General features: G+C 42.2%; 1 protein-coding gene across 2 annotated transcripts; it reads right to left on the reverse strand.

Moving 5' to 3' along the window:
• Positions 1 to 18481: 18481 nt before the first annotated feature.
• On the reverse strand, positions 18482 to 25649 carry LOC139545680 (ubiquitin-conjugating enzyme E2 R2). 2 transcript variants are annotated; one of them, XM_071353696.1, is made up of 7 exons: positions 25448 to 25649; positions 25254 to 25363; positions 24209 to 24457; positions 23720 to 23806; positions 23518 to 23615; positions 21308 to 21442; positions 18482 to 21117 (listed from the first exon to the last, which is right to left on the reverse strand). In XM_071353696.1, the coding sequence occupies exons 3-7, from the start codon at positions 24383 to 24385 to the stop codon at positions 20859 to 20861; spliced, it is 756 nt and encodes a 251-aa protein (XP_071209797.1). In that variant the 5' UTR covers positions 24386 to 24457; positions 25254 to 25363; positions 25448 to 25649; the 3' UTR covers positions 18482 to 20858. The 2 variants fall into 2 exon arrangements, with proteins under 2 accessions (XP_071209797.1, XP_071209798.1); XM_071353697.1 differs by lacking the exon at positions 25254 to 25363 and having other exon boundaries at positions 25448 to 25648.
• Positions 25650 to 27323: the final 1674 nt, after the last annotated feature.

A 27323-nucleotide genomic window follows, 5' to 3' on the forward strand; every position in this document is an offset into this window, starting at 1 on the left:
TATATTTGCTCTCTCTTCCCATCCTTCCTTCTTCCCACCGACTTGTTCTGTCTCTGTTTTGTCTTTCATTATCTGTGTTTCCTTCTTTTTAGTCAGCCCTCCAGGCATGTGGCTTGAGCTTATTTCCGCCATGCCAAAGTCCCAGATGTGGTGGTCAATGAGAGAGAGGGGGTAGATGGTGATATGTAACAGGAGTTTTTCATTGGAGTGCTATTGGCCTCAATAGCCTGACTCCTTGATCGAAATGTGCCAAATGCATAAGAAGGGAGACCTTTGAAAAAGCCTAACTTGGCAAACTTGTCTTGTTGAGAATTAATATAGCATCATTAGTGTGAGCTTATGAACCTTGGAATCACAGGAGGCTGCTGAGGGGAGGACGGCTCATAATAATGTCTGGAATGGAGTGAATAGAATGGTATCAAACACATGGAAACCACGTGTTTGATGAGTTCGATACCATTCCATTTATTCTGTTGCAGCTATTACTATGAGCCCGTCCTCCCCAATTAAGGTTCCACCAACCTCCTGTGCTTGGACCCTCTGAATATACACTAAGTTCCAAACTCTATATATCAACTGTAAAGTCAACAAACCTCCCATGGTCAGCGTATATATATATATATTCTCAGTTGGACTGCTATATATCTCACCATGAATCCATGACAATAGGGTGAGTCACAATTGGCAAAAGGCCATATTTGAAGGTTAGATCTAAAGATCTGTGTTAGACAGGTTAATGTGATGGATGATACTTAGCAATGTGATTATTATATGTTTGGAACATGTCGAGGTCAGAGAGAGAAAGAGAATGAGACAGAGGGAGAGGTTCTTTATAAAAAACAATACATTTGCATTGTGATGCTAACAAATAAACACAACAAATGAATTCAAAATATTAAACAGCAATGTCAAATTTTAAAGACACAGGTAGACTTTGCGGTTTGTCAGGTTTACCCAAAGCAGATATAAGGTAGATAGATTAGATATGGGAGAATAGATCAGTGCACTAAATACAAAAATACAAAAATTGAGAAAGCTACTACACCTACTGCACTCTTTTCAACAGAAAGATCACCCCCTGGTGCTTTGATAGTGTCATGACACTCAATTCACTTACTCATAAAGAAAACCGACTGACAAAAGGGATATGTTTCTTCTCAAATGTTAAACTTCCTCTAAAACATTTCTCGGGAAACCTCTCATTAGTGCTACTGGCCTCTACTCCCTTTTCACACACGGGGACCAGTTGCTGTCACACAACTGGCCACTGTCTGAAAGGTGAGCACAGGGGAGATGTGTGAACTCTATTCTGGGCAATGATATGACATTCGTTGAAAAACACCAAACACCACACCCCTGGTCTAAAAACAGGAAAATAGCCTCTGTCATTATATTGGATTAAATGAGTGTGAGAGCCTGCCATGTAGACAACATCGTACATATGTGAATTGTCATATTATCAGTCTAATGATTTGTATTATAGACATAGTTGCAGTGTTTATTAATAGACTACAGTAGGACTTGGGGTTGGTCTGGACACTCCCAAGGTCGTCTCATGTTGGATTGTAGGGGCTCAGGGAAAGGAGGACGTGTCAAAAAGGCAGCCACACTGCACTGTAACAACAATGATACATGACATAGTACATGACCATTGACAGCAATGATACATGAAGACTGCCTGTGTCATGATGTGCCATGTTTCATCAGTGAATCAAATACCATCTTGCTAGCTAAAAACACTAACTCAACAGAGTTTTTTAAAAAGTGCACCTTTTCAACTTGAATCCACTTGAATCCACTACACAACACCATGTGTTTGGTTACACATGTTATTGTGTGTGGTTATGTAAAGGCCATGCTCTATGATTTCATTACATGGGCTTCCTACTTCATTGAGGATGCATAAACCGAGACCATTTCTTTACATTACAGCATCTGTGCCACAACGTCTTTTAGTAAGGAAAACAACAATGAAGAGGGATAAAGTTCTGTTCTAACTGGAGATTAGCATCACATTTGCATAGTATGCCTCAAACTTAAATTGCCCGCATTAACGAGGAGGCGGAACACGCCTCAATTTCAAACTAAAACTGTTGTTTGAAAATAATTTCAAATTGACAAGTTGAAACATAGCCTATAGATAATTAGCAGGCATCGTGCCTTGGTTTGAGGGGGGGGGGAAACGGGTTAATTGTTCTGTTGTGTAACAATCACATTTTGGAACAGTGAGCGCATTCTGACATCATGTGCATAAAAAAGCTCACGCTGGGGGGACTGTTAGAGATATTTGGAACTGACACATGAGAAGGTTAACAGATGGTGAACAACACAGGGCTGTGAGATTTATTTCATTTATGAAATCACCAATGTTGTAGTCTTGTACTCGGTCTTGACTCAGTCTTGGAGAATTATAAATGTATATAAAATAGTGCATTATTTCCTGTGATTGCAGACTACTGATGGCAATAAGACATTTAGGCAAATTTGGTGTTAGAAAATCACTTTTTGGAAATCCTTAATACTTCCTGGTCTCACATTTGACTGGGGTTGCTCTCTTGGTCTTGACTTGGTCTCAACCCCCCACTGTCTTGGTTTTGAATCAGACTCGAATAAGGTGGTCTTAGACTCTAGACTAAGCCTACTATTACAAAAGTTCAACCTTGCTGTTGGGTAGGGGGCGGACTCTACTGGACAAAAGTGAAAAATCATAATGATGGGGGAAATAAACGAATGCAAACAGTGAGATTGATGTTTATGATAATTATATTCATTCAAATTCGTTTTTAACACTTTCTTCAACAAAGAATTGGCCTAACGGTCACTGCACCACTTGCCTCGTGATATATAATATTGTGATATTTAACACACCTGACCCCATAATATTGGTTGAAAAACGAGTTTTAATGATCCAACCTAAGTGTATGTAAACATCCGACTTCAACTGTATGTTCCGGACATTGAAATCAGGTGCATTTTAGGTGCTGAATGGAAGGTGAAAAGACGTAATTTCCTCACTTCAAAAATACGTATTTTCCGGACGTTAAAAATAATTCATTTACAGACTTTGAAAATATGTATTTTTAGGTCAATGATTCTTTTGGCCAAATTTCAACTGCACATACACTGAGTATACCAAACATTAGGAACACCCATTGACCCTCAGAACAGCCTCAATTTGTCAGGACATTGACTCTACAAGGTGTTGAAAGTGTTCCACAGCGATGCTGGCCCATGTTGACTCCAATGCTTTCCACATTTGGGTCAAGATGTCTGGATGTCCTTTGGGTGGTGGACCATTCTAGATACAGACGGGAAACTGTTGAGCGTGAAAAACCCAGCAGTGTTGCAGTTCTTGGCACAAACCGGTGCGCCTGGCACCTACTACCTACCCCGTTCACAGGCACTTAAATATTTTGTCTTGCCCATTCACCCGCTCATACACAATCTGTCTCAATTGTCTCGAGGCTTAAAAATCTTTCTTTAACCTGTCTCCTCCCCTTCATCCACACTGACTGAAATGGATTTATCATTAAGGGATCATAGCTTTCACCTGGATTCACCTGGTCAGTCTATGTCATGGAAAGAGCAGGTGACCTTAATGTTTTGTATACTCAGTGTATATTCTCAATAAAGTAAACATATCACATTAATAATTTTTCAAGGCTCTTAATAAAGGAAAGAGGAGCCAACTGAATATTTATTATTGCGCCCATTTGTCATATGCACTTAGTGCCTTCGGAAAGTATTCAGGCACTTTCACTTTTTCCACATTTTGTTGCGTTACAGCCTTATTCTAAAATTTCGAAAGGCACACCTGTCTATATAAGGTCCAACAGTTGAGAGTGCATGTCAGATCAAAAACCAAGCCATGAGGTGAAAGGAATTGTCCGTAGAGCTTGAGACAGGATTGTGTCAAGGCAGAGATCTGGGGAAGGGTACCAAAACAATTCTGCAGCATTAAATGTCCCCAAGAACACAGTGTCCTCCATCATTCTTAAATGGAAGAAGTTTGTAACCACCAAGACTCTTCCTAGAGCTAGCCGCCCAGCCAAACTGAGCAATCGGGGGAGAAGGGCCTTGGTCAGGGAGGTGACCAAGAACCCGATGATCACTCTGACAGAGCTCTAGAGTTCCTCTGTGGAGATGGGAGAACCTTCCAGAAGGACAACCATCTCTGCAGCACTCTACCAATCAGGCATTTATAGTAGTGGCCAGACGGAAGCCACTGCTCAGTAAAAGGCACATGACAGCCCGTTTGGAGTTTGCCAAAAGGCACCTAAAGACTTACAGACCATGAGAAAGAAGATTCTCTGGTCGGATGAAACCAAGATTGAACTCTTTGCCCTGAATGCTAAGCTGATGTTTTTCAGCGGCAGGGACTGGGAGACTAGTCAGGATCAAGGCAAAGATGAACGGAGCAAAGTACAGAGAGATCCTCAATGAAAACCTGCTCAGGACCTCAGACTGGGGTGAAGGTTCACCTTCCAGCAGGACAATGACCCTAAGCACACAGCCAAGACAACGCAGGAGTGGATTCGGGACAAGTCTCTGAATGCCCTTGAGTGGCCCAGCCAGAGCCCGGACTTGAACCCGATCAAACATCTCTGGAGAGACTTGAAAATAGCTGTGCAGGGACACTCCCCATCCAACCTGACAAAGCTTGAGAGGATCTGCAGAGAAGAATGGGAGAAACTCCACAAATACAGGTGTGTCAAGCTTGTAGTGTAATACCCAAGAAGACTCGAAGTTGTAATCTGAATATTTATGTACATTTCAGTTCTTTATTTTCAATAAATTAGCAACTATTTCTAAAAACCTGTTTTTACTTTGTCATTATGAGGTATTGTGTGTAGATTGATGAGGGAAAAATAAAAATTGAATCAATTTTAAAATAAGGCTTGTAACCTATCAACATTTTGAAAAAGTCAAGGGGTTTGAATACTTCCCGATGGCACTGTATATTAACTTTTTCAAAAGCTTCAAAACTGTCAGCAATGATGTTCAAAGTAGTCCAACCTACAGAATAAACCAACAGATCACTTTAACTACAATAACATTCTCAGTAACGGTTACAGCTTTTTTTATTGTATTGCTGTGACTGTGATATGTTGTTGTTTATGTACTGTTGTGGCAAAATTACAAACTCTGTTATACACATGGGCTGTATAAACCTTAAACCTGTACATTTCCACTGTCTGTTTCTCTCATGTAAGAAGAAGCCAGTGTTTTTCCTCTCTTGTTTGAGTAACTGTCACGTGGCCAATGACAAAAGAGCCTCTGAGTGACCTGTTTTTTTGGTCAATCCTATTATTTTCCTATCTTTCAAGGGCACAGCTGTGTAGAGATATGAATAGAACAGAGGCTAGCTTGAGCAGCAATGACAATTATATCAGCAGAAATGAGTAATAACACTGGCATTATCACTTGTTTGTGCGCTATGATCTCACACACCTGCTAAACTGCCACGTAGACAGAGGTTGTATTTCCCTATAAAGGCTGAGACCCGAATCTTGTTTGATGGGCTCGTAACTCTGCACTGTTGTTGAGTGGATTGATAACCAGCTCTAGATTTGCAAATCTTATAATAAAGATTTATTGTTTAAAGAAATGACTAAGTCTCTCTCACTTGGTTAAAATTTCCACGACACTACCTTAGTTGAATGTCTGCTGAATGATCAAAATGTAAATGTAAAAACAAACCCTTACAAAGCATACTGGGTATTATTCGAATGATCTCTGCCACCAAATAAGTACACATTTGTTCGGTGTGGACCAGATCCAAATCTGAAAGAATCATAGACGTCTAGGCTATGTTTCACAAGTTAACATCAGAGTACACTATGGCAGAGTATAGTACAGTAGAGCCCAGTAGAGTACAGTACGGTACAGAACAGTTTAATTCGCTAGAGTAAAGTACAGTAAAGTAGAGTACAGTATAGTTTCATTTAGTATAGTACAGTATATTTTAATAAATTACAGTACAGTTTAATTCAGTAGAGTACAGTACAGTTTAGTTCAGTACGATAGAGTACAGTACAGTTAAGTAGTAGGGGTCTTCTCAGGTCCAAAAAGTTGGCTGATGACAACCAAACTGGACCCAACCTAGACCCGAGTGAGAAGTTTGAATTTTAGACCCGGGTCAGGTCTCGGGTATTCAGGTTCAGGTGGACCGGTGAATACCTTAGTAAAGTAGGGTACAATACAGTACACTATACTTTTCTTTACTGTACTCTACTGTAGTGCACTGTACTATACTTTTCTTTACTGTACTCTACTGTAGTGTACTATACTTTTCTTTACTGTACTCTACTGTAGTGTACTATACTTTTCTTTCCTGTACTCTACTGTACTGTAGTGTACTGTACTATACTTTTCTTTACTGTACTCTACTGTAATGTACTATACTTTTCTTTACTATACTCTACTGTAGTGTACTGTACTATACTTTTCTTTACTGTACTCTGCTGTGCTCTACTGTACTGTATACTTTGCTATACTGTGCTGTCCAAACTTGTAAAACATAGACGTCTATGATTGGTTTAAATTTGGTCTGATCTGGACCGGACCAAATATGAACCAATTCTAGACGTCTATGTTTGGGCCAAATATAGGCCGGTCCAGACAGACCTCTGTGGACTTGAAATCAAGGCCTGTCCAGACCGGACAAAATCTAAACTAAACATAGATGTCTAGGTTTGTGGCAAATAAAGTTCAGAAAGGTGGGCAGAAGTTGTGCAACAGGTGTCTGCTGTGCGCCTAAATCCATTCATTTCTGTGGGCTATCATCCCAGCTAACAACACCATGCTCCCACAACTTTAGAGAACAATACCTTAATAGTCTCATTAGGTCATTAATTAACATTTTAAAGACTGATTATCGATGCCAAATAGGCAGTTTAAGGCAAACAGTTATTCTAGAGTCAAAATGTACTACAAAGTGTAAATAGAATACTTTTGGTCATAAAGTCAGTCTCCTCTAAAACGGAGTTTGGAACCTCCATGCATCACAAGTCGTAAATTAAGGTAGGGTTTTGATTTGACAATGTCCATTTGCCAACTGACATGGGGTGAACAGCTACTGTGATTGCTCTCTATCCCATAGCATAGACAGTGAGACAGACCTGCTCAGAAGCCCCGACTTTGTTTACATGAGACAACACGTAGCACATGTTTTACTTGAGAAATACTGTTCCAAACATATTTAGTTAGATGTAAAATTGCACAACTAAAACATCCTCAAAATTAATTACAGATTTCTTAAGTTATCTTAGATTCATTCTGGGGATTTTGAGGAAGTGAAATAGGCTTCATGGGAAAAATATATAATTAACCAAATGCAGAATCGGGTAGGAAACACACTGCCAAGATTAAGATTCTTCAAAGTAGCCACCCTATGCCTTGATGACAGCTTGACACACGCTTGGCATTCTCTCAACCAGCTTCATGAGGTAGTCACCTGGAATGCATTTCAATTAACAGGTGTGCCTTGTTAAAAGTTCATTTCTGGAATTTCTTTCCTTCTTAATGCAGTTGAGCCAATCAGTTGTGCTGTGACAAGGTAGGGGTGATAGAAGATAGCCCTATTTGGTAAAAGACCAAGTCCATATGATGGCAAGAACAGCTCAAATAAGCAAAGAGAAACAACAGTCCATCATTACTTGAAGACATGAAGGTCAGTCAATGCGGAGCATTTCAAGAACTTTGAGTAGTGCAGTCGCAAAAAACATCAAGCGCTATGATGAAACTGGCTCTCATGAGGACCGCCACAGGAAAGGAAGACCCAGAGATACATCTGCTGAGGATAAGTTCATTAGAGTTAACTTCACCTCAGATTGCATCCCAAATAATACTTCACAGAGTTAAAGTAACAGACACATCTCAACATCAACTGTTCAGAGACTGCATGAATCAGGCTTTCATGGTAGAATTGCTGCGAAGAAACCACTACTAAAGGACACCAATAAGAAGAAGAGACTTGCTTGGGCCAGGAAACATGAGCAAAGGACAGTAGACCGGGGGAAATCTGTCCTTTGGTCTGATGAGTCCAAATTTTAGATTTTTGGGTCCAACCGCCGTGTCTTTGTGAGACGCAGAGTAGGTGAACGGATGGTCTCCTCATGTGTGGTTCCCATCTGGTTTGTGCTTAGTGGGACTATCATTTGTTTTTCAACAAGACAATGACCCAACACACCTCCAGGCTGGTTAAGGGCTATTTGACCAAGAAGGAGAGTGATGGAGTGCTGCGTCAGATTACCTGGCCTCCACAATCACCCGACCTCAACCCAATTGAGATGGTGAAGGAAAAGCAGCCAACAAGTGCTCAGCATATGTGAGAACTCCTTCAAGACTGTTGTAAAAGCATTCCAGGTGAAGCTGGTTGAGAGAATGTCAAGAGTGTGCAAAGTTGTCATCAAGGCAAAGGGTGGCTACTTTGAAGAATCTCAAATATAAACTATTTTGATTTGTTTAACACTTGTTTGGTTACTACATGATTCCATATGTGTTATTTCAGGTTTGATGTCTTCACTATTATTCTACAATGTAGAAAATAGTCAAAATAAAGAAAAACCCTTGAATGAGTAGGTGTGTCCAAACATTTGACTGGTAGTGGTACGTGTATGTTGAAAACACTATGTTAAAAGCACTGTGTGAGTATCCCTAACCTTGCCAAAAAAGAGCTGTGAATGGATCAGTGGTTCACCAATCAGGGCCTTGATGGGCTTGGCAACAGTAACAATGTGTGATGTGAAAATACATTTTTGGGGGGGAGAATGTTTCTTTGGGACCATCAGGCGATTTCCTGACAACTGATACACAAATGTTCTTGCATCCTTCCCATGAAACGTGTCTAGAACATTAATATATTGCATCCTGAGAACATGGCAACCACGTTCTTTGCATGTTTGGTGGAACATTGACAGAATATTTTCCCCTAACCCTCAGAAAACTGGACACATGAATGTTCTTGCAACAACGAAACGTGTGTAGAACAATAATATTGTATATTCTGAAAACATGGCAACCGTGTTCTGTGTATGTTTGGTAGGATGTTGATGGAATATTCTCTTAACCCTCAGAAAACTGGACATATGAATGTTCTTGGAACATCCCATAAAACACGTCTATAGTGGCTTGCGAAAGTATTCACCCCCCTTGGCATTTTTCCTATTTTGTTGCCTTACAACCCAGAATTAAAATATATTTTGGGGGGGTGTTTGTATCATTTGATTTACACAACATGCCTAACACTTTGAAGATGCAAAATATTTTTTCTTGTGAAACAAACAAGAAATAAGACAAAAAACTGAAAACTTAGGCGTGCATTACTATTCAACCCCCACCCCAAGTCAATACTTTGTAGATCCACCTTTTGCAGCAATTACAGCTGCAAGTATATTGGGGTATGTCTCTATAAGGTTGGCACATCTAGCCACTGGGATTCCAGCTCCTTTAAGTTGGATGGGTTCCGCTGGTGTACAGCAATCTTTAAGTCATACCACAGATTCTCAATTGGATTGAGGTCTGGGCTTTGACTAGGCCATTCCAAGACATTTAAATGTTCCCCTTAAACCACTTGAGTGTTGCTTTAGCAGTATGCTTAGGGTCATTGTTCTGCTGGAAGGTGAACCTCTGTCGCAGTCTCAAATTTCTGGAAGACTGAAACAGGTTTCCCTCAAGAATTCTGACCAGTTTCTGACCAGTTTCCCAGTCCCTGCCGATGAAAAACATCCCAACAGCATGATGCTGCCACCACCAAGCTTCACTGTGGGGATGGAGTTCTTGGGGTGATGAGAGGTGTTGGGTTTGCACCAGACAAAGCATTTTCCTTGATTTCCAAAAAGCTCAATTTTAGTCTCATCTGACCAGAGTACCTTCTTCCATATGTTTGGGGAGTCTCCCACAAGCCTTTTGGCGAACACCAAACATGTTTGCTAATTTCTTTTCTTTAAGCAAATGGCTTTTTTCTATCCACTCTTCCGTAAAGCCCAGCTCTGTGGAGTGTACAGCTTAAAGTGGTCCTATGGACAGATACACCAATCTCCGCTGCAGGGTTATCTCTGAGTAAAGCCCTGCTTGCCTGGTCCGTGAGTTTTGGTGGGCAGCCCTCTCTTGGCAGGTTTGTTGTGGTAACATATTCTTTCCATTTTTTAATAATGAATTTAATGGTGCTCCGTGGGATGTTCAAAGTTTTGGATATTTTTTTATAACTCAATCCTGATCTGTACTTCTCCACAACTTTGTCCCTGACCTGTTTGGAGAGCTCCTTGGTCTTCATGGTGCCGCTTGCTTGGTGGTGCCCCTTGCTTAGTGGTGTTGCAGACTCTGGGGCCTTTCAGAACAGGTGTATATATACTGAGATCATGTGACCGATCATATGACACTTAGATAGCACACAGGTGAACTTTATTTAACTAATTATGTGACTTCTGAAGGTAATTGGTTGCACCAGATCTTATTATGGGCTTCATAGCAAAGGGGGTGAATACATATGCACGTACCATTTTTCCGTTTTTTATTTTGTATAATTTTTGAAACAAGTAATTTTTTAAATTTCACTTCACCAATTTGGACTATTTTGTGTATGTCCATTACATGAAATCCAAATAAAAATCAATTTAAATTACAGGTTGTAATGCAACAAAATAGGAAAAACACCAAGGGGGATGAATACTTTTGCAAGGCACTGTAGAAATACATCAAGGAAACAGTATGACTAACATTCGAAAACGCTCTCTCTCCCTAGAATTGTTAGCTGGGTTAGTCCAGCTGTTTTCCATTTGATCTGTCAGCAGATCAGTATGCTATGGAAATGAAAACAATGATACGTTGTAATGTTGATAATAACATCACGATCCAATTACAATGAATAATCAAATTTCTACATTCATTTGCAGACATGTTTAGGATATTGGGAAAAAGGTATACCCAACACCCTTCAGCCCAGCTTAAACAAAAAATGGGGGCAATCAGGTGCTTGACTGTGGGACTAGAAACAAAAACAAGATTCCTTACCCCAGGACACTTCAACTGGTGACTATCCGGGAGAATAAAGAAAAAGGAGCACTCTGTTGCTGCGTAAATCTGATAGATTTATTGACTGGACAAACAAACAATGGGCTTACAATTCGTCATGACTCACCTTTATCAGAGCCTTGAGTAGGAAAAGTGTGGGTGGAACCAATATACCCTTGCAGGGGTGTCCCGCGCGTCATGTCATTCCAACATGTCAATACACAGGTTATTTAAACAAGAATGAGTGCCTCTCTCTGTAACAATTTCCTCACTATTTTGTCCGCTCTGGCAGCCTGGTCTCATCAATCAATTCAATCAATCAATTTTATTTTATATAGCCCTTCGTACATCAGCTAATATCTCGAAGTGCTGTACAGACACCCAGCCTAAAACCCCAAACAGCTAGTAATGCAGGTGTAGAAGCACGGTGGCTAGGAAAAACTCCCTAGAAAGGCCAAAACCTAGGAAGAAACCTAGAGAGGAACCAGGCTATGAGGGGTGGCCAGTCCTCTTCTGGCTGTGCCGGGTGGAGATTATAACAGAACTATGCCAAGATGTTCAAAAATGTTCATAAGTGACAAGCATGGTCAAATAATAATCATGAATAATTTTCAGTTGGCTTTTCATAGCCGATCATCAAGAGTTGAAAAACAACAGGTCTGGGACAGGTGGCGGTTCCATAACCGCAGGCTGAACAGCTGAAACTGGAATAGCAGCAAGGCCAGGCGGACTGGGGACAGCAAGGAGTCACCACGGGCGGCAGTCCCGACGCATGGTCCTAGGGCCCAGGTCCTCCGAGAGAAAGAAAGAGAGAAGGAGAAAATTAGAGAGAGCCAAGATTTTCAAAATTTCCATAAATGACAAGCATGGTCAAATAATAATCAGGAATAAATCTCAGTTGGCTTTTCATAGCCGATCATTAAGAGTTGAAAACAGCAGGTCTGGGACAGGTAGGGGTTCCATAACCGCAGGCAGAACAGTTGAAACTGGAATAGCAGCAAGGCCAGGCGGACTGGGGACAGCAAGGAGTCACCACGGCCGGTAGTCCCGACGTATGGTCCTAGGGCTCAGGTCCTCCGAGAGAAAGAAAGAGAGAAGGAGAAAATTAGAGAGAGCCAAGATTTTCAAAATGTTCATAAATGACAAGCATGGTCAAATAATAATCAGGAATAAATCTCAGTTGGCTTTTCATAGCCGATCATTAAGAGTTGAAAACAGCAGGTCTGGGACAGGTAGGGGTTCCGTAACCACAGGCAGAACAGTTGAAACTGGAATAGCAGCAAGGCCAGGCGGACTGGGGACAGCAAGGTGTCATCATGCCCGGTAGTCCTGACGTATGGTCCTAGGGCTCAGGTTCTCAGAGAGAAAGAGAGAACGAGAGAATTAGAGAGAGCATACTTAAATTCACACAGGACACTGGATAAGACAGGAGAAGTACTCCAGGTAACCAACTGACCCTAGCCCCCCGACACAAACTACTGCAGCATAAATACTGGAGGCTGAGACAGGAGCGGTCAGGAGACACTGTGGCCCCATCCGAAGAAACCCCCGGACAGGGCCAAATAGGAAGGATATAACCCCACCCACTTTGCCAAAGCACAGCCCCCGCACCACTAGAGGGAAATCCTCAACCACCAACTTACAATCCTGAGACAAGGCCGAGTATAGACTAGACGTAACATAAATCCGACACTCTAATTAGTATGATATGTTATATTTGGTATGATTACATAAGACAGATGGTTACTTTAAGGAAAAAATGAAAGGGAGGTGGATGGATGAGTGTATAACGCTCACGTCTAGCAACCAAAGGTTGCGAATTTGAATCTTATCACGGACAACTTTTTAATGCTCTATTCCACAGAATTTTAAGGTTGAAGCTGAGCCATGATTGGTATTCACATAAGAGCCAATTTATGCTTGATCCAAAATGTGGTCGGAGGTGCCGCCTGGATGGTGTGACGGAATTGCGGAGCCTCTGGAGGCATGAAGAGGCCAAATTGAGCCCCGTACTGCATCGGGATGTCCTGTATAAACACAAACTTGCTTCTTTGACAACTTCCTTCGCAACAGCTCTGCGCTGCTTCACGAAGAGCAAGAAGTATGAAGGCCCTGCCTTCTGCAGAGGCTGTATCAACGTAAATACTGCACGGCCAATGCAGACCTTGGATTGACCATGTAGGGCCTTTTAATGCCGCTCGATCTCATAGTCCATATTTTTGGTGCGGATAGCTGTTTTGTGTTCAGTTCATTTAATTTAAGCGTGCGTTTCGTCTGACCAATGTAAACAGGCCCACATGAGCATTTGACTATGTAAACATGTGTTGTACTACAATTTCTGAAGTATTTTATCTTGTATTCTTTACGAGATCAAAGGCAACTTTTGTGTCACTTGAGTTGGACCAATGTGTACAATGACCGCTGTGCCAGAAACAATTAGAGGCACCAGGGAGCCAAGTAGAGGGCGCAGGTGCAGGAGTCGGGAGCACACTACGACGCGGCCTCGGATATTGCGACCCCTTCTAAAGCATATCAGGGGAGGGTTAGACGCAAAGTCTTTGAGCGAGGGGTCCCTCTTGAGAATGTGCCCGTGTTTGAGGATCATGCTTTTTATCTGCCCTGCAGACGGGTCGTATTCAGTGGAAAACAAACCCTAGCAGATTTCTCACATTCGTCTTTTTTGGTGAGGAGGGCGGCTCTATCAGTCTCTCGAGCTCGCTTATGAGCCATGTTGAGGAGACTCTCACTGTAGCCACGTTCAAGGAACCTCTTTTTCATTATTTGAGATTTAGTCTCAAAATCATTTGACTTGCTGTTTTGCCTCAGTCTAAGGAATTGACCAGTAAGAATATTAGGTTTTAGAGGTTTAGGATGATTCCTATCATACCTTAGGAGTGTGTTCCTACTGAGAGGTTTGCGGGAAAAAATTGTTTCAAGAGTATCACCATCGCCTCTGTCAATTTCCTCAACATAAATATTTTTAGAGGAAGTGCAATGCTCTTCTGTAAATGATAAATAGGGATTAGTTGGCATACAACACACATCTACTCAAGTCCTCCTCTGTGCCCCGCCAGACTACCATAATATCATCAATGTATCAGTGCCACAGGACAATATTAGAAAAGAACGGGTTAGATACTGCATTGTTAATGAATTATTCTTCCCAGAAACCCATAAACAAATTAGCGTTGGAGGTAAAATGAGCCAGTATATTAAACAAAGTTCATAGATTCAGTGCATTCGGAAAGTATTCAGACCCCTTGACTTTTTCCACATTTTGTTACTGTCGGAATATGTTGAAGATAAATACACAACGCAGAGAGTACTAGAGTACTAATGGTCAATAGCGAATTGTAAATAAGAGTTGGGTTTCAGTTCAATATCTGTTTAGGATCTGTGGAATGTCATTCCTGAACTCAGAGCGACATGTGCTACGTGTGCCACATTTTCATTGGTCTGTACATTGAGTCGGGGGCAGGATACTTGGTATTTGGTCAAGTTGTACTGCAAGGACTTCTGATTGGTCAACCCCAGGCTAGGGTGGGGGGTTATAAGTGGCATCCTGTTCCTTAGTTCCTTGGGGAAAAGCTGAGGACAGGGGAGACTGAACATCTGACTCCTAGCATAACATATTTTTGTCCTCTCTGAATAAACCTATTTTCCTCCCAGTGATTTGCTTTGGAGTTTGTGTTGTTGAAGAATAACAAATTGCTAACATTACCTTACAGCCTTATTCTAAAATTCATTACATAATTTTTTTCACTCATCTACACACAATACCCCATGATGAAAAAGCAAAAACAGTTTTCTTATAAATATTTGCACATTTATATATATATATATATATATATATATATATATATATATATATATATATATATAAAAAATGAAGTATCACATTTACATAAGTATTCAGACCCTTTACTCAGTACTTTGTTGAAGCACCTTTGGCAGCAATTACAGCCTCAAGTCTTCTTGGGTATAATGCTACAAGCTTGGCACACCTATATTTCTCCCATTCTTCTCTGCAGATCCTCTCCACCTGTCAGGTTGGATGGGGAGCGTCGCTGCACAGCTCCTCAAGGACATTCAGAGACTTGTCCCAAAGCCACACCTGCATTGTCTTGGCTGTGTGCTTGGGGTCGTTGTCCTGCTGGAAGGTGAACCTTCGCCCCAGTCTGAGGTCCTAAGCGCTCTGGAGCATGTTTTCATCAAGGATCTGTACTTTGCTCTGTTCATCTTTCCCTCGATCCTGACTAGTCTCCCAGTCCCTGACACTGAAAAACATCCCCACAGCATGATGCTGCCACCACCATAATTCACCATAGGGATGGTGCCAGGTTTCCTATAGGCGTGACGCTTGGCATTCAGGCCAAAGAGTTAGAGAGAGCACTCTAGGTTTCATCAGACCAGAGAATCTTGTTTCTCATGGTCTGTGAGCCTTTAGATGCCTTTTGACAAACTCAAAGTGAGCGGTCATGCACCTTTTACTGAGGAGTGGCTTCCGTCTGGCCACTACCATAAAAGCCTGAATGGTGGAGTGCTGCAGAGATGGTTATTCTTCTGGAAGGTTCTCCCATCGCCACAGAGGAACTCTAGAGCTATGTCAGTGTGACCATTGAGTTCTTGGTCACCTCCCTGACCAAGGCCCTTCTCCTCCGATTGCTCAGTTTGGCCAGGCAGCCAGCTCTAGGAAGAGTGCTGGTGTTTCCAAACTTCTTCCATTTAAGAATGATGGAGGTCACTATGTTCTTGGGGACATTCAATGCTGCAAAAATATTTTGGTACCCTTCCCCAGATCTATGCATCGACACAATCCTGTCTCGGAGGTCAACGAACACTTCCGTCGACCTCATGGCTTGGTTTTTGCTCTGACATGTACTGCCAACTGTGGGACCAGGTGTGCACCTTTCCATTTTTTATTTATTTTACCTTTATTTAACTAGGCAAGTCAGTTAAGAACAAATTCTTATTTTCAATGACGGCCTAGGAACAGTGGGTTAACTGCCTTGTTCAGGGGCAGAACAACAGATTTGTACCTTGTCAGCTCAGGGATTCGATATTGCAACCTTTCAGTTACTAGTCCAACGCTCTAACGACTAGACTACCTGCCGCCCAAATCATGTCCAATTAATTGAATTTAGCACAGGTGGACTCCAATCAAGTTGTAGAAACAGCTCAAGGATGATCAATGGAAACAGGATGCACCTGAGCTCAATTTCGAGTCTCATAGCAAAAGCTTTGAATACTTAGGTAAATAAGCATTGTCATTATGGGTTATTATGTGTAGATTGCTGAGTATTTTTTTTTTATTTTTTTTTTACATTTTAGAATAAGGCTGTAATGTAACAAAATGTGGAAAAAGTCAAGGAGTCTGAATACTTTCCAAAGGCACTGTACTTTAGTTTATTTAATAAATATTTTCTTACCTCAAATTTCTAAAAACCTTTGCCAAGATAAGCCATCCACCTGACAGGTGTGGCATATCAAGAAGCCAATTAAACAGCATGATCATTACACAAGTGCACCTTGTGCTGGGGACAATAAAAGGCCACTCTAAAATGTGTAGTTTAGTCATACAACACAATTCCACAGATGCCTCAAGTTGAGGGAGCATGCAATTGGTATGCTGACTGCAGGATTGTCCGCCAGAGCGTTTGCCAGAGAATTTAATGTTAATTTCTCTACCATAAGCCGCCTACAACGACATTTTAGAGAATTTAGCAGTACGTCCAACCGGCCTCACAACTGTAGACCACGTGTAACCATGCCAGCCTATGACCTCCACATTCGGCTTCTTCACCTGTGGGATGGTCTTAGATGACTGTCCCAGACAGCTGGTGAAACTGTGGATTTGCACAACAGAAGAATTTCTGCACAAACTGTCAGAAAGCGTCTCAGGGAAGCTCATCTGCGTGCTCGTCATCCTCACCAGGTTTCTTGACCTGACTGCAGTTCAGCATCATAACGGACTTCAGTGGGCAAATGCTCATGTTCGATGGCCAATGTCACGCTGGAGAAGTGTGCTCTTCACGGATGAATCCTGGTTTCAACTGTACCGGGCAGATGGCATACGTGGGGGGTCGTGTGGGCAAGTGGTTTGCTGATGTCAACGTTGTGAACAGAGTGCCTAGTGGTGGGGTTATGGTACGGGCAGACATAAGCTACGGACAACAAACACAATTGCATTTTATCAATGGTAATTTGAATCCACAGAGATACCGTGACAAGATCCTGAGAACTGTTGTCGTGCCATTCATCCGCTGCCATCACTTCATGTTTCAGTTTGATAGTGCATGGACCCATGTCGCAAGGATCAGTACACAATTCCTGGAAGCTCAAAATGTTCTAGTTCTTCCAAGCCTGCATACTCACCAGACATGTCACCCATTGAGTGTTTGGGATGCTCTGGATTGATGTGTATGACAGCATATTCCAGTTCCCGTCAATATCCAGCAACTTCGCACAGCCATTGAAGAAGAATGGGACAACATTCCACTGGCCACAATCAACAGCCTGATCAACTATATGCGAAGGACATGTGCCGAGCTACATGAGGCAAATACTGGTCACACCAGATACTGTTTTTCTGATCCACGCCCTTACCTTAAAAAAAAAAAAGGTATCTGTGACCAACAGATGCATATCTGTATTCCCAGTAATGTGAAATCTATAGATTACGGGCCTACTGAATTTCAATTGACTGATTTCCTTATATGAACTGTAACTCAGTAAAATCTTTGGAAATTGTTGCATGTTGCGTTTATATTTTTGTTCAGTGTAGTTGATGCTACCAGCCTGGAGCCCTCGCAGACGTTTTCTCTCCCGGTGATCGCCTCAGCATCGCATCCGCAGCAAAGCAGAGGAAGGGAAGCGGACGCTTCTCATCACTCTGGAGAGCACTGCGAGGAAAAAATAAGAAGCCTGTTGTTGCACTGTTATACAGTTGAACCTGTTGATACAGGAATATCCAGTGTTTATGGCTCTTAACTCTGTAACTATCTATTTTCAGGCCCATGTGGCTGCAAAGAAAAAGGACAGAAGCTAGAAGGTTGAGAGCCTCACCTCACACCACAGGCAGATGCTGGCACCTTCATTGTGGAGGACCGGCTCATTGTAATGGCTGGAACGGAATAAATGGAATGGTATCGAACACATCAAACTAATGGTTTCCATGTGTTAGATACTATTCCATTCCAGCCATTATTATGAGCCATCCTCCCCTCAGTAGCTTCCTGTGCCACACAGGGAGATCAGTAGTGGGAGGTGCTCAATGCTACAGACACCTGCGATTGAGACTCAATTGCCTCTGCTTCCATCTTCAGACTTTCTCTCATTCACCCCACTGATTTTTATCAGCAAACTTTTTGGGGGCCATTTCATTTGAATGCATTTTCTTTTTCATTGAAACAAATATCTAACAAGTGGATGTTTTTAATGGCAAAAATAATTCTCACTTTGAAATAGCTTTGACAATTTCCAGCACTCTCTGTATTTATTTGACTTTGTGCAACAAACAACCCAAATATAAAGCCTTAGATTCACAAAAGAAAGCTTATTTTATCTTCAGTCAACGTTCATGACGTAAGTTCAGTTACACCATGAAAAACAATGGGATTTTTCTACTCTGAAACAAACACGTAACATTAGCTGAAAGACACCAAGGGCCGGATCCAAGCCACCCTGCCTTAGCAATGTTTACACAATATCTTCGTTTACCCACTATGTTTAGGCCTACATACTACTGCATAAATATTGCCCTGTGCATTTGATTGAATCAAGCCCAAAGTCTCGAAGCGATTCTTGAACTTAAATTAAACATAATTGATATCTAGTAAATTATCATAATGGTTATGAAGCGCTCTACGTGTCCCCAAACGGAATGCTTTTCTATGTAATGATTACCTATCTGTGGTCAAGGGCCTGTGACTGGCACTGGGAGGAGATCTCTTTGGCAACAAAACATCATGAATCACATTTACTTTGGAACCACTTGAGGACTACCAAACAAATGAAAAATCAAAAGACATTAAGTGGCTTTCAGTTCACTCCATTATACCCAAGCATTTTTAACCTCAATGTCTGGATCATCAGACCTGCATTCAAATACTATTTGAAATCAAATAGTTTGCTTTGAACAGTCTGGGGTGTCCAGTGAGTGGGGTTTGCACTTTTGGAACATTTCAAATGATTTCAAATTGTATGTGAATCCAGGTCTGTTGCTTATACACACCCTTAGTAGAGGAAGGTGACACACCCCAAACTTCAGCTGTAACAAAGTGTTATGGAATGGCCAACACTTCCCATGGTAATCCAGCATTCATTGTCTGTGTTTCTGGGTAAAGAGACGTTTTCATCAAACCTTGAACAGGAGATTACTGACTACAGCAAATACTAGCAGAACAAATTGTCTCTACTTGAAACAGCAGTGTTGCCTCTCTCAGTGCTGTTTTCTGTGCAGAGCAGTTTGATGGCTCCAACGCTCTGTGGTGTGGAGGGGGGTTGTCCACTTGTCTCATTCACCCCTGGTGTTCAAGTCCCCCATAGGCATAGAAAGAATGGGTTGTTACAAATCAGTCACCAAGGAAACAACGCCATGTCGCCAGTCCAGTCCCCATGGAAATTATCCATCGATGGTTGAGGGCACAAGAGTTTAAGTGACATCAGGCGTGAGACTTAGCATCCTGTCTCAGAAACCCTTTATCAGTTTCAGGTGCATTTCACCTCAGAAGTTGGAGCAGAGATTGCTTCTCTACGGTCTCTGGTTGAAAATATGCATGTTGGGAGTCAGTACCCAACCCTTCCTATCTGCTAGCGATCTTTGAGTGGATGACTCAGAGAAACATGGGGAACCAAGCAAAAATTGCAGTGTCCTTTTTGTGTTCAGATCCCTGCCAGGGCAATACAGAAAGAGTAGGTTTTTGGTTTATTTATTTAACTGAAGAGTCTTCATCTTGTTGACTGTGTGAGAGAGTAAGAGAGGGGTATGTTAATTGAGTGCATCTTACCACCCTGTTCCACAGCTTAAGAACAAATTAGAGTTAATTTAAATTGTGTTTTTACGTTTGAATACGATTTGGTTTAACACAATGGAATTAGAACTAGTTTGAGTGTATTTTAACCCTGGGAGGGGTAGAAACCAGTGTTGCCAACTTAAAGTCGCTATATTCAGTGAGTTTTCAGACCCCCACAGCAACTTTTATTTATCAAAGTGCCTAGCGACAAATTAAGCTACTTTTCAGGCTGCCTTGGAGATGAGTTTTGATACCCTTTAGTGACTTTTCCCACTAAATAATTCCACAAACGAAAGTGAGAAAAGCTGCCTATGCAACAGAAGTCACAGCAACACCGCACACACAGGTACAGAAGCATAAGGGGAGGGGGTGTGCAGCGGGAGAAGGGGTGAAAATGTCATGGTAACAGCAAAACATCATCTGGCGACAAATCAAGCAGCCAATAGGAATTCTCGCAAAAATATTGTTGGCAACACTGGTAGACAGCATACAAACCAGATTGGTGGCATTATAAAGCATGTGATTATGTTGAACTGTTTAAAACTGACCCCTCAAATGGCAGAATAAGAAAAATGCCATAATAAAACCATTAAATCTGACCCCCATAAAGCTGTTAAAAATCCCTGCTTCAGGTGTAGAGCGCCTTAATAGAATATGGGCATGTTAAGTGCTATGGGAAGCCGTCAAGAATGGGATGGATCCAGCAAGAGTGTGTGTGTTTGTGTGCGCACGTGGTAAGGAATCAGAAAGTAAGGATAGGAGGAGGCTGCAGCAGAGTCACTGGTAGGAAGGGTGTGGGGAGGAGCGGGATAAAAAGCGAGAGGAGGAAGGTCATGACTCTTCGTTGCCCGAGTCTTCCTCGTCAATTAAGCAGTTCCCCTCCTCTCCGGCTATCTGGCACCCAGCTTCTGCATCATCTTCATCTTCCTCGTCATCCTCTTCAATGTCATCATCGTAGAGGTCGTCGTAAAGCAAGTCCGAGCTGCTGTCGTGGGAAGGCACTTTGGTCTGGATGCAGTACTCTGCCAGCGTGGTAGGGACCTTCACCCCATCCCGCTCCGCCTCCACTTTAGTGGACACTACCTGCTTCCTGAGAGAAAAATAAAGAGAGGGAGAGAGCACAACCAACAGTAAATACAATGTCAGACAGACAGGTAAAAGAGAGTAAGATTCCAGGTAGAAAATTAAGTGATTGACTGCACTGAATTTGCATGTTTAGTCGTGTGTGTGAAGGAGTATATTGTTGTTATCATTGTGTTAAAAGACAGAATTTTAGGTACCTGATGATCTCAGCATACTCTTTGTCCTTGCCCTTGCTGTCTCTCCACTTGCGGAACATAACAGAGGCATCGACATTGGCCGGGGAGAAGGTGTTGGGCTCGTTCAGCAGAGAGATCACACTCAGTAGGATGGTCCTGAATAGACATATTCATATACAAAAAGTACACAGGTAAGGTCACAGGTGAGTACATCTGGGCCGTGTTCACTAGGCATGTCAGGGGTACGTTCAGTTGATTAAACATTTAGCTGAGTTTTACAATAGTACGTAGAGACATCCTCCTGAAATGTTGCGCACCATTCTTCAACTTTTAGGTATACGGTGCATTTGGAAAGTATTCTGACCCATTTACTTTTTCCACTTTGTTACTTTACAGCCTCATTCTAAAATTGATTAAATAGTTTTTTCCCCCCTCATCAATCTACACACAATGCCCCATAATGACAAAGCAAAAACAGGTTTAGAAATGTTTGCAAAAGTATTAAAAATAAACTGAAATATCACATTTACATAAGTATTAAGACACTTCACTCAGTACTTTGAGGCAACTTTGGCAGCCTCAAGTCTTCTTGGGTATGACGCTACAAGCTTGGCACAACTATATTTCTCCCATTCTTCTCTGCAGATCCTCTCAAGCTCTGTCAGGTTGGATGGGGAGCGTCGCTGCACAGCTTCTCAAGGACATTCAGAGACTTGTCCCAAAGCCACTCCTGCATTGTCTTGGCTGTGTGCTTAGGGTTGTTGTCCTGCTGGAAGGTGAACCTTAACACCAGTCTGAGGTCCTAAGAGCTCTGGAGCATGTTTTCATCAAGGATCTGTACTTTGCTCTGTTCATCTTTCCCTCGATCTTGACTAGTCTCCCAGTCCCTGCCACAGCATGATGCTGCCACCACCATGCATCACCATAGGGATGGTGCCAGGTTTCCTATAGGAGTAACGATTGGCATTCAGACCAAATAGTTCAATCTAGGTTTCATCAGACCAGAGAATCTTGTTTCTCATGGTCTGTGAGCCTTTAGATGCCTTTTGGCGAACTCAAAGCGGGCTGTCATGTGCCTTTTACTGAGGAGTGGCTTCCATCTGGCCACTACCATAAAAGCCTGAATGGTGGAGTGCTGCAGAGATGGTTGTAATTCTGGAAGGTTCTCCAATCTCCACAGAGGAGCTCTGTCAGAGTGGCCATCAGGTTCTTGGTCACCTCCCTGACCAAGGCCCTTCTCCCCTGATTGCTCAGTTTGGCCAGGCGACCAGCTCTAGTAAGAGTGTTGGTGGTTCCAAACTACTTCCATTTAAGAATGATGGAGGCCACTGTTCTTTGTCCTTCAATGCTGCAGATATTTTTTGGTACCCTTTCCAAGATCTGTGCCTTGACACAATCCGATCTCGGAGCTCTATGGACACTTCCTTTGACCTCATGGCTTGGTTTTTGCTCTGACATACACTGTCAACTGTGGGACCTTATATAGACAGGTGTGTGCCTTTCCAAATCATGTCCAATCAATTGAATTTACCACCGGTGAACTCCAATCAAGTTGTTGAAACATTTCAAGGATGATCAATGGAAACGGGATGCACCTGAACTCAATTTCAAGTCTCATAGCCTGTTTTCGTTTTGTCATTATGGGGTATTGTGTGTAGATTGATGAGGATATTTTTTAGAATAAGGCTGTAACGTGAAAAAGTCAAGGGCTCTGAAAACTTTCCGAATGCACTGTATAGAGAGCAATAGTAATGGGCTCCCGAGTGGCACAGCGGTCTAAGGCACTGCATCTCATTGCAAGAGGCATTACTATAGTACCTGGCTCGAATCCAGGCTGTATCACCTCCGGCCATATTTGGGAGTCCCATAGGGCGCCGCACAATTGGCTCAGCGTCATCCGGATTTGGCCGGAATAGGCCGTCATTGTAAATAAGAATTTGTTCTTAACTGACTTGCCTAGTTAAATAAAGGTTTAAAAAAAAATCTAATTGTGTATTTTTAAGGCACTAACGTAGGCTAACTCCGCCATGGCTTGTTGGCCAAAGCCTATGGGGAAATTGGGTTTATCAAGGGTTTTTGGATATATTACGAAAATAAAGTCTGTGGTAACCACAGGCTTAGGAGATCTCATACGTTTTTGTTCTATGAGAAACTCATCAGCTAATATCACTTTTTGTTCATTTTGAAGCATTTACAGTGCATTCGGAAAGTATTCAGACAGAGTATTTTACCTGACATTCTGGGTGGGGTTCCATCTCTCAGAGGGTAGCTCTCCGCTTTGTGGGTCGTCAACAGGGGGGTGAAGGATGGAGATACACACTTCCCCATTCTGTAGACAAACAACAAGTTACTCTCCACAGCAAGACCAACAATTGCCCATGAACTCATAAATCACATAAAATCAAGACAAACATACAATGTGGTATACATCACCTCATATATGTTGGGGTGCCACATCTTTGTGAGGAAACGGAAAGTAGGTGGAGAATAGGGGTAGTCAACTGGAAACTTCATGTGTGCCTGGGAAATGAAAGTCAGTGATGTGTGAGGGAAGGAATACTAGGCTTTTCACAAATAGTGTGTCGCATATCGACATCCACTGGAGGGTTGTGGCAAGTTCTTCCTGGGTGACAGCTTAAGACTCAGTTGTAACGTAAAATATCGCAATGTTTATTTATATGGTCAAAAAAACTATGTAAAGGCTACAAGCGGTATGCCAAGTTTGGGAAACACTGCTCTCTAGGCAGGGGTACAGGGATTGTCTACATATAACAAAAAAGTGTGTTTGTATATACTATAAGTAACGCTGTTTGGATTCTTGTTATTTTATTTATATACTTTCTATACTCTATAGACTAGTTCGCTATAGGTCCCAGATCAGGTGTATTGCCCACAGACATGACAGAAGAAATCCTCCCTCACCTTGAAGTATCCTCCCTCATAAAGTGTGTTGGGGGGTCCAAATATGGCCACCTCCCAGTTGTACAAGTCAGACTCTTCTACTGGGGTGATGCGGAAACCCTCCACTGGTTCCTCTTGGAGAGACTTCAGTTCAAGCATTAGTGCCTTCTGAGAGCTTGGCATCTGCTGCTGTGCCATGGTGACCCAGTGGCAATGAAGACTGGCTGAAAACCGGACGACCCCGTTTGCACTCGCTCTTTGGAAGCTTTCCTAAAAGCCAGTCAAATAAATCAGGACCAATTCAAATTGATCGTCCCAACAACCAATAGCTGGTTGTCATATAGAGGGGCTGCAAGCATTACCCACCAGTGGTGGCACCACGTTTAGTTGGTAGCTAGGTTAGCTAACGTTATCCATCCAACTGTGCAGCCTGCTCTAAAAACGTTAGCTAGCTAGCTACAGTAGCGAGGTAAACAAAGCGACAAACTGCTGTTAGCTCTGTTGACAGTTCTGTAGATAATGAGGAAGCTGCTTTTGGTAGAGACTAAAATATTCCTATATGGTTTTATGACGTGACAAATGTTTTTAACGCCGCATATTCCTCAATCTGATCATATATGTTATTATTTTATCCTGGCGGGGGGGGGGTGCCGTTAACAAATTATCTTCTATCGAAACGTTCAAAATATAGCTTGCTAGCGTCTTTGATCTCCAACCAGTTTAACTTGTGTAATAATAAATTAGACGACAAAGGGTGTTTCTAAAATGTTGCCCATGTCATTCGTCCGTTCTCTGTCGATAGGTGTGTACCGTCTCGGCACGTCCAGCGGGTTGTTTTCAGTCATTTGTTTGTGTGCGCGAGCATAGCAAGCCTCTCCACTAGAGTCAAACTCAACGAACGTTTATGATTTAGTTTTAAAGCCGTCCGACAAGCATAATCTCGTTAAAATAACTACAGTGATATAAATTAATCCAAGTGTGTAGGAACTTCATTTTCTCTCTCTCGTTCCTCACTTCGCAGTTTGCTTTCAACAGATTCCAGTGCACTTGCTGCCTCGCGCCATACCTGTGTGAAGCTAGCCAATTCTTCTTCGATGAGGTTTAACGGCGGTTGGCGTCCAATAAATGTTGCATTACCGTCACCTACTAGACTGGAGTATAACTTCCTTATTTTGCCTTTAAAAAATAAGAATACAAAAATAAACACCCTACACTCACTAAAAACCCACCACCCTACTCTTTAAATATATTTAGACCTACCTCAGGCCACTTAACACACCCTGTAACTCTTCTGACGTCAAGTCTTGCACACTCAAATACCTCTCTGCAGCTGCCACCACAACCTCAATTTTCTGTGACTTACGTTCCATCCCTGCAGTACAGTTGATAACCATTGCTATAAATGCAAAAAAAATCTAATCTTACTGAAACATGTACTGTATCACTTGTTACTCACACCACTCCTCTCAGGATCCCTCCCCTTATTTTCTGAACTCCCTCAGCATAGGACAACTTCTGCTCTACTCTAACCCTGGAAACCTCAATCTGCCTCTCTCGCACAGGACATTTCTGATCTCCAACCCCATGGACACCCCTACAATTAACGCATACCACTACTTTCCCCAATTCCCACACCTCCCTCCTACACACTGCTGCCACATGCCCATACGCTTGACACCTGTAACAACGTAATGCTTTTGGCACAAAATCTCGTAAGGGATAACATATATCTAACATCACTTTGTCGGGCAAAGACTCAACATCAACTCAAAAGGACAGACAACAACTCTTCTGTTTCGCCACCCTGTCTGCGTCGCACCAAACGACAAGTATCACAAACACTGGGAATCTTCCCTTTCAGTTGGTCAACTTTCACATTTACCCCTACCCCAGTAATCACTCCTCTCAATGGCACCCTTTCCTTGACAACAAAATAATTCACCTCCCTTGTCCCCATTCGTTTAACGCGGTGCGCCTGCTCCCTCTGGCCAGCAGAAACACAAACAATTATCACAAGACCACTTCTGGTTACCGTCACCGATTGCACAGGACCGAACTCTGTTTTCAGCCACCCTGAAACCACAAATGGATCAGCCAAAAGGGTCCACCTTTTCAAAAAATGTCACTCCTACGGTCACAGAGTCATCTTTATCCTGACCCTCGGTGCAAGCATCGAGCTCCGACAATGTCACCACACCTAGCGCCTCCGATACTTCGCCCTCTTTCACTTCCATTTCTCCTCCGGTCTTCGATCCGGCGTACAGCTCACTCTGCTTACACTTTCTACCATTCTTCTTTAATAAATAATCTCCTTACTGTGCTGAAGTGTGTGGTGATTCACAGTTTACAACATTTCTAAATCCTCCTACCTAACTACTTCTGAGAAAATAAAAAAGAGCCCTACTAACTTCTAATAGACCCTCTCCCATCCCCCAAAATCCTTTCCAAACCTCAATGACCCTACACTTCAATCTTTCCCTCGCCAACAGGCTTACAACAATATAACAACACATGCTCCACCGTTTCATCGACCATACACTCCAGACACAAACCATTCACATGCTTGCCAACCAGATGTAATGACGAGTTCAATGTACAATGTTCTTAGCGCAATCGAGCAAATACCACCTCTTCCTTCCTAATCTGAATTTTGAATCTTGGTCCACCAACCTTTCTTTGGAGGGCATATAAAGGCTCTGATCTTACATTTGGCCTCACCTCTACCCAGTGGAACATTAATATCAATTATATCTTGTTTCAAAGCTCTTTTGCCTAACTAGTCTACAATTTCATTCCCTTCCACACCCAAATGTGCTGGGACCCAGCAGAATCTCACTACTACACCCATTCTCTCAATTCTCCATAGTTACATGAATACCTCCAATAGTAGGTCACTCCTATTAGATTTACCAGATTATATACTATTCCATACAGACAGAGAATCTGAGCATACTATAATTCTAACAGGTTGTATGTCCTTCACCCACTGGAGGGCAACTACTATTGCCAACAGTTCAACGGAGTATACTGACAGTTCATCTAGTCTTCTACATACAGTGGGGAGAACAAGTATTTGATACACTGCCGATTTTGCAGGTTTTCCTACTTACAAAGCATGTAGAGGTCTGTAATTTTT

The sequence above is a fragment of the Salvelinus alpinus genome, chromosome 19, assembly GCF_045679555.1.
Source record: "Salvelinus alpinus chromosome 19, SLU_Salpinus.1, whole genome shotgun sequence".
Classification (NCBI taxonomy): domain Eukaryota; kingdom Metazoa; phylum Chordata; class Actinopteri; order Salmoniformes; family Salmonidae; genus Salvelinus; species Salvelinus alpinus.

Bases quoted from the DNA above. Each gene is read 5' to 3' on its own strand.
- LOC139545680 (XM_071353696.1), bottom strand. From the start codon at position 24,385: ATGGCACAGCAGCAGATGCCAAGCTCTCAGAAGGCACTAATGCTTGAA. The intron at 23,807-24,208 runs GTGAGGGAGGAT...TTCATTTCCCAG, and splicing joins ATGAGGGAGGATACTTCAAG to GCACACATGAAGTTTCCAGT. The intron at 21,443-23,517 runs GTAAAATACTCT...ATGTCTATTCAG, and splicing joins AACCCCACCCAGAATGTCAG to GACCATCCTACTGAGTGTGA.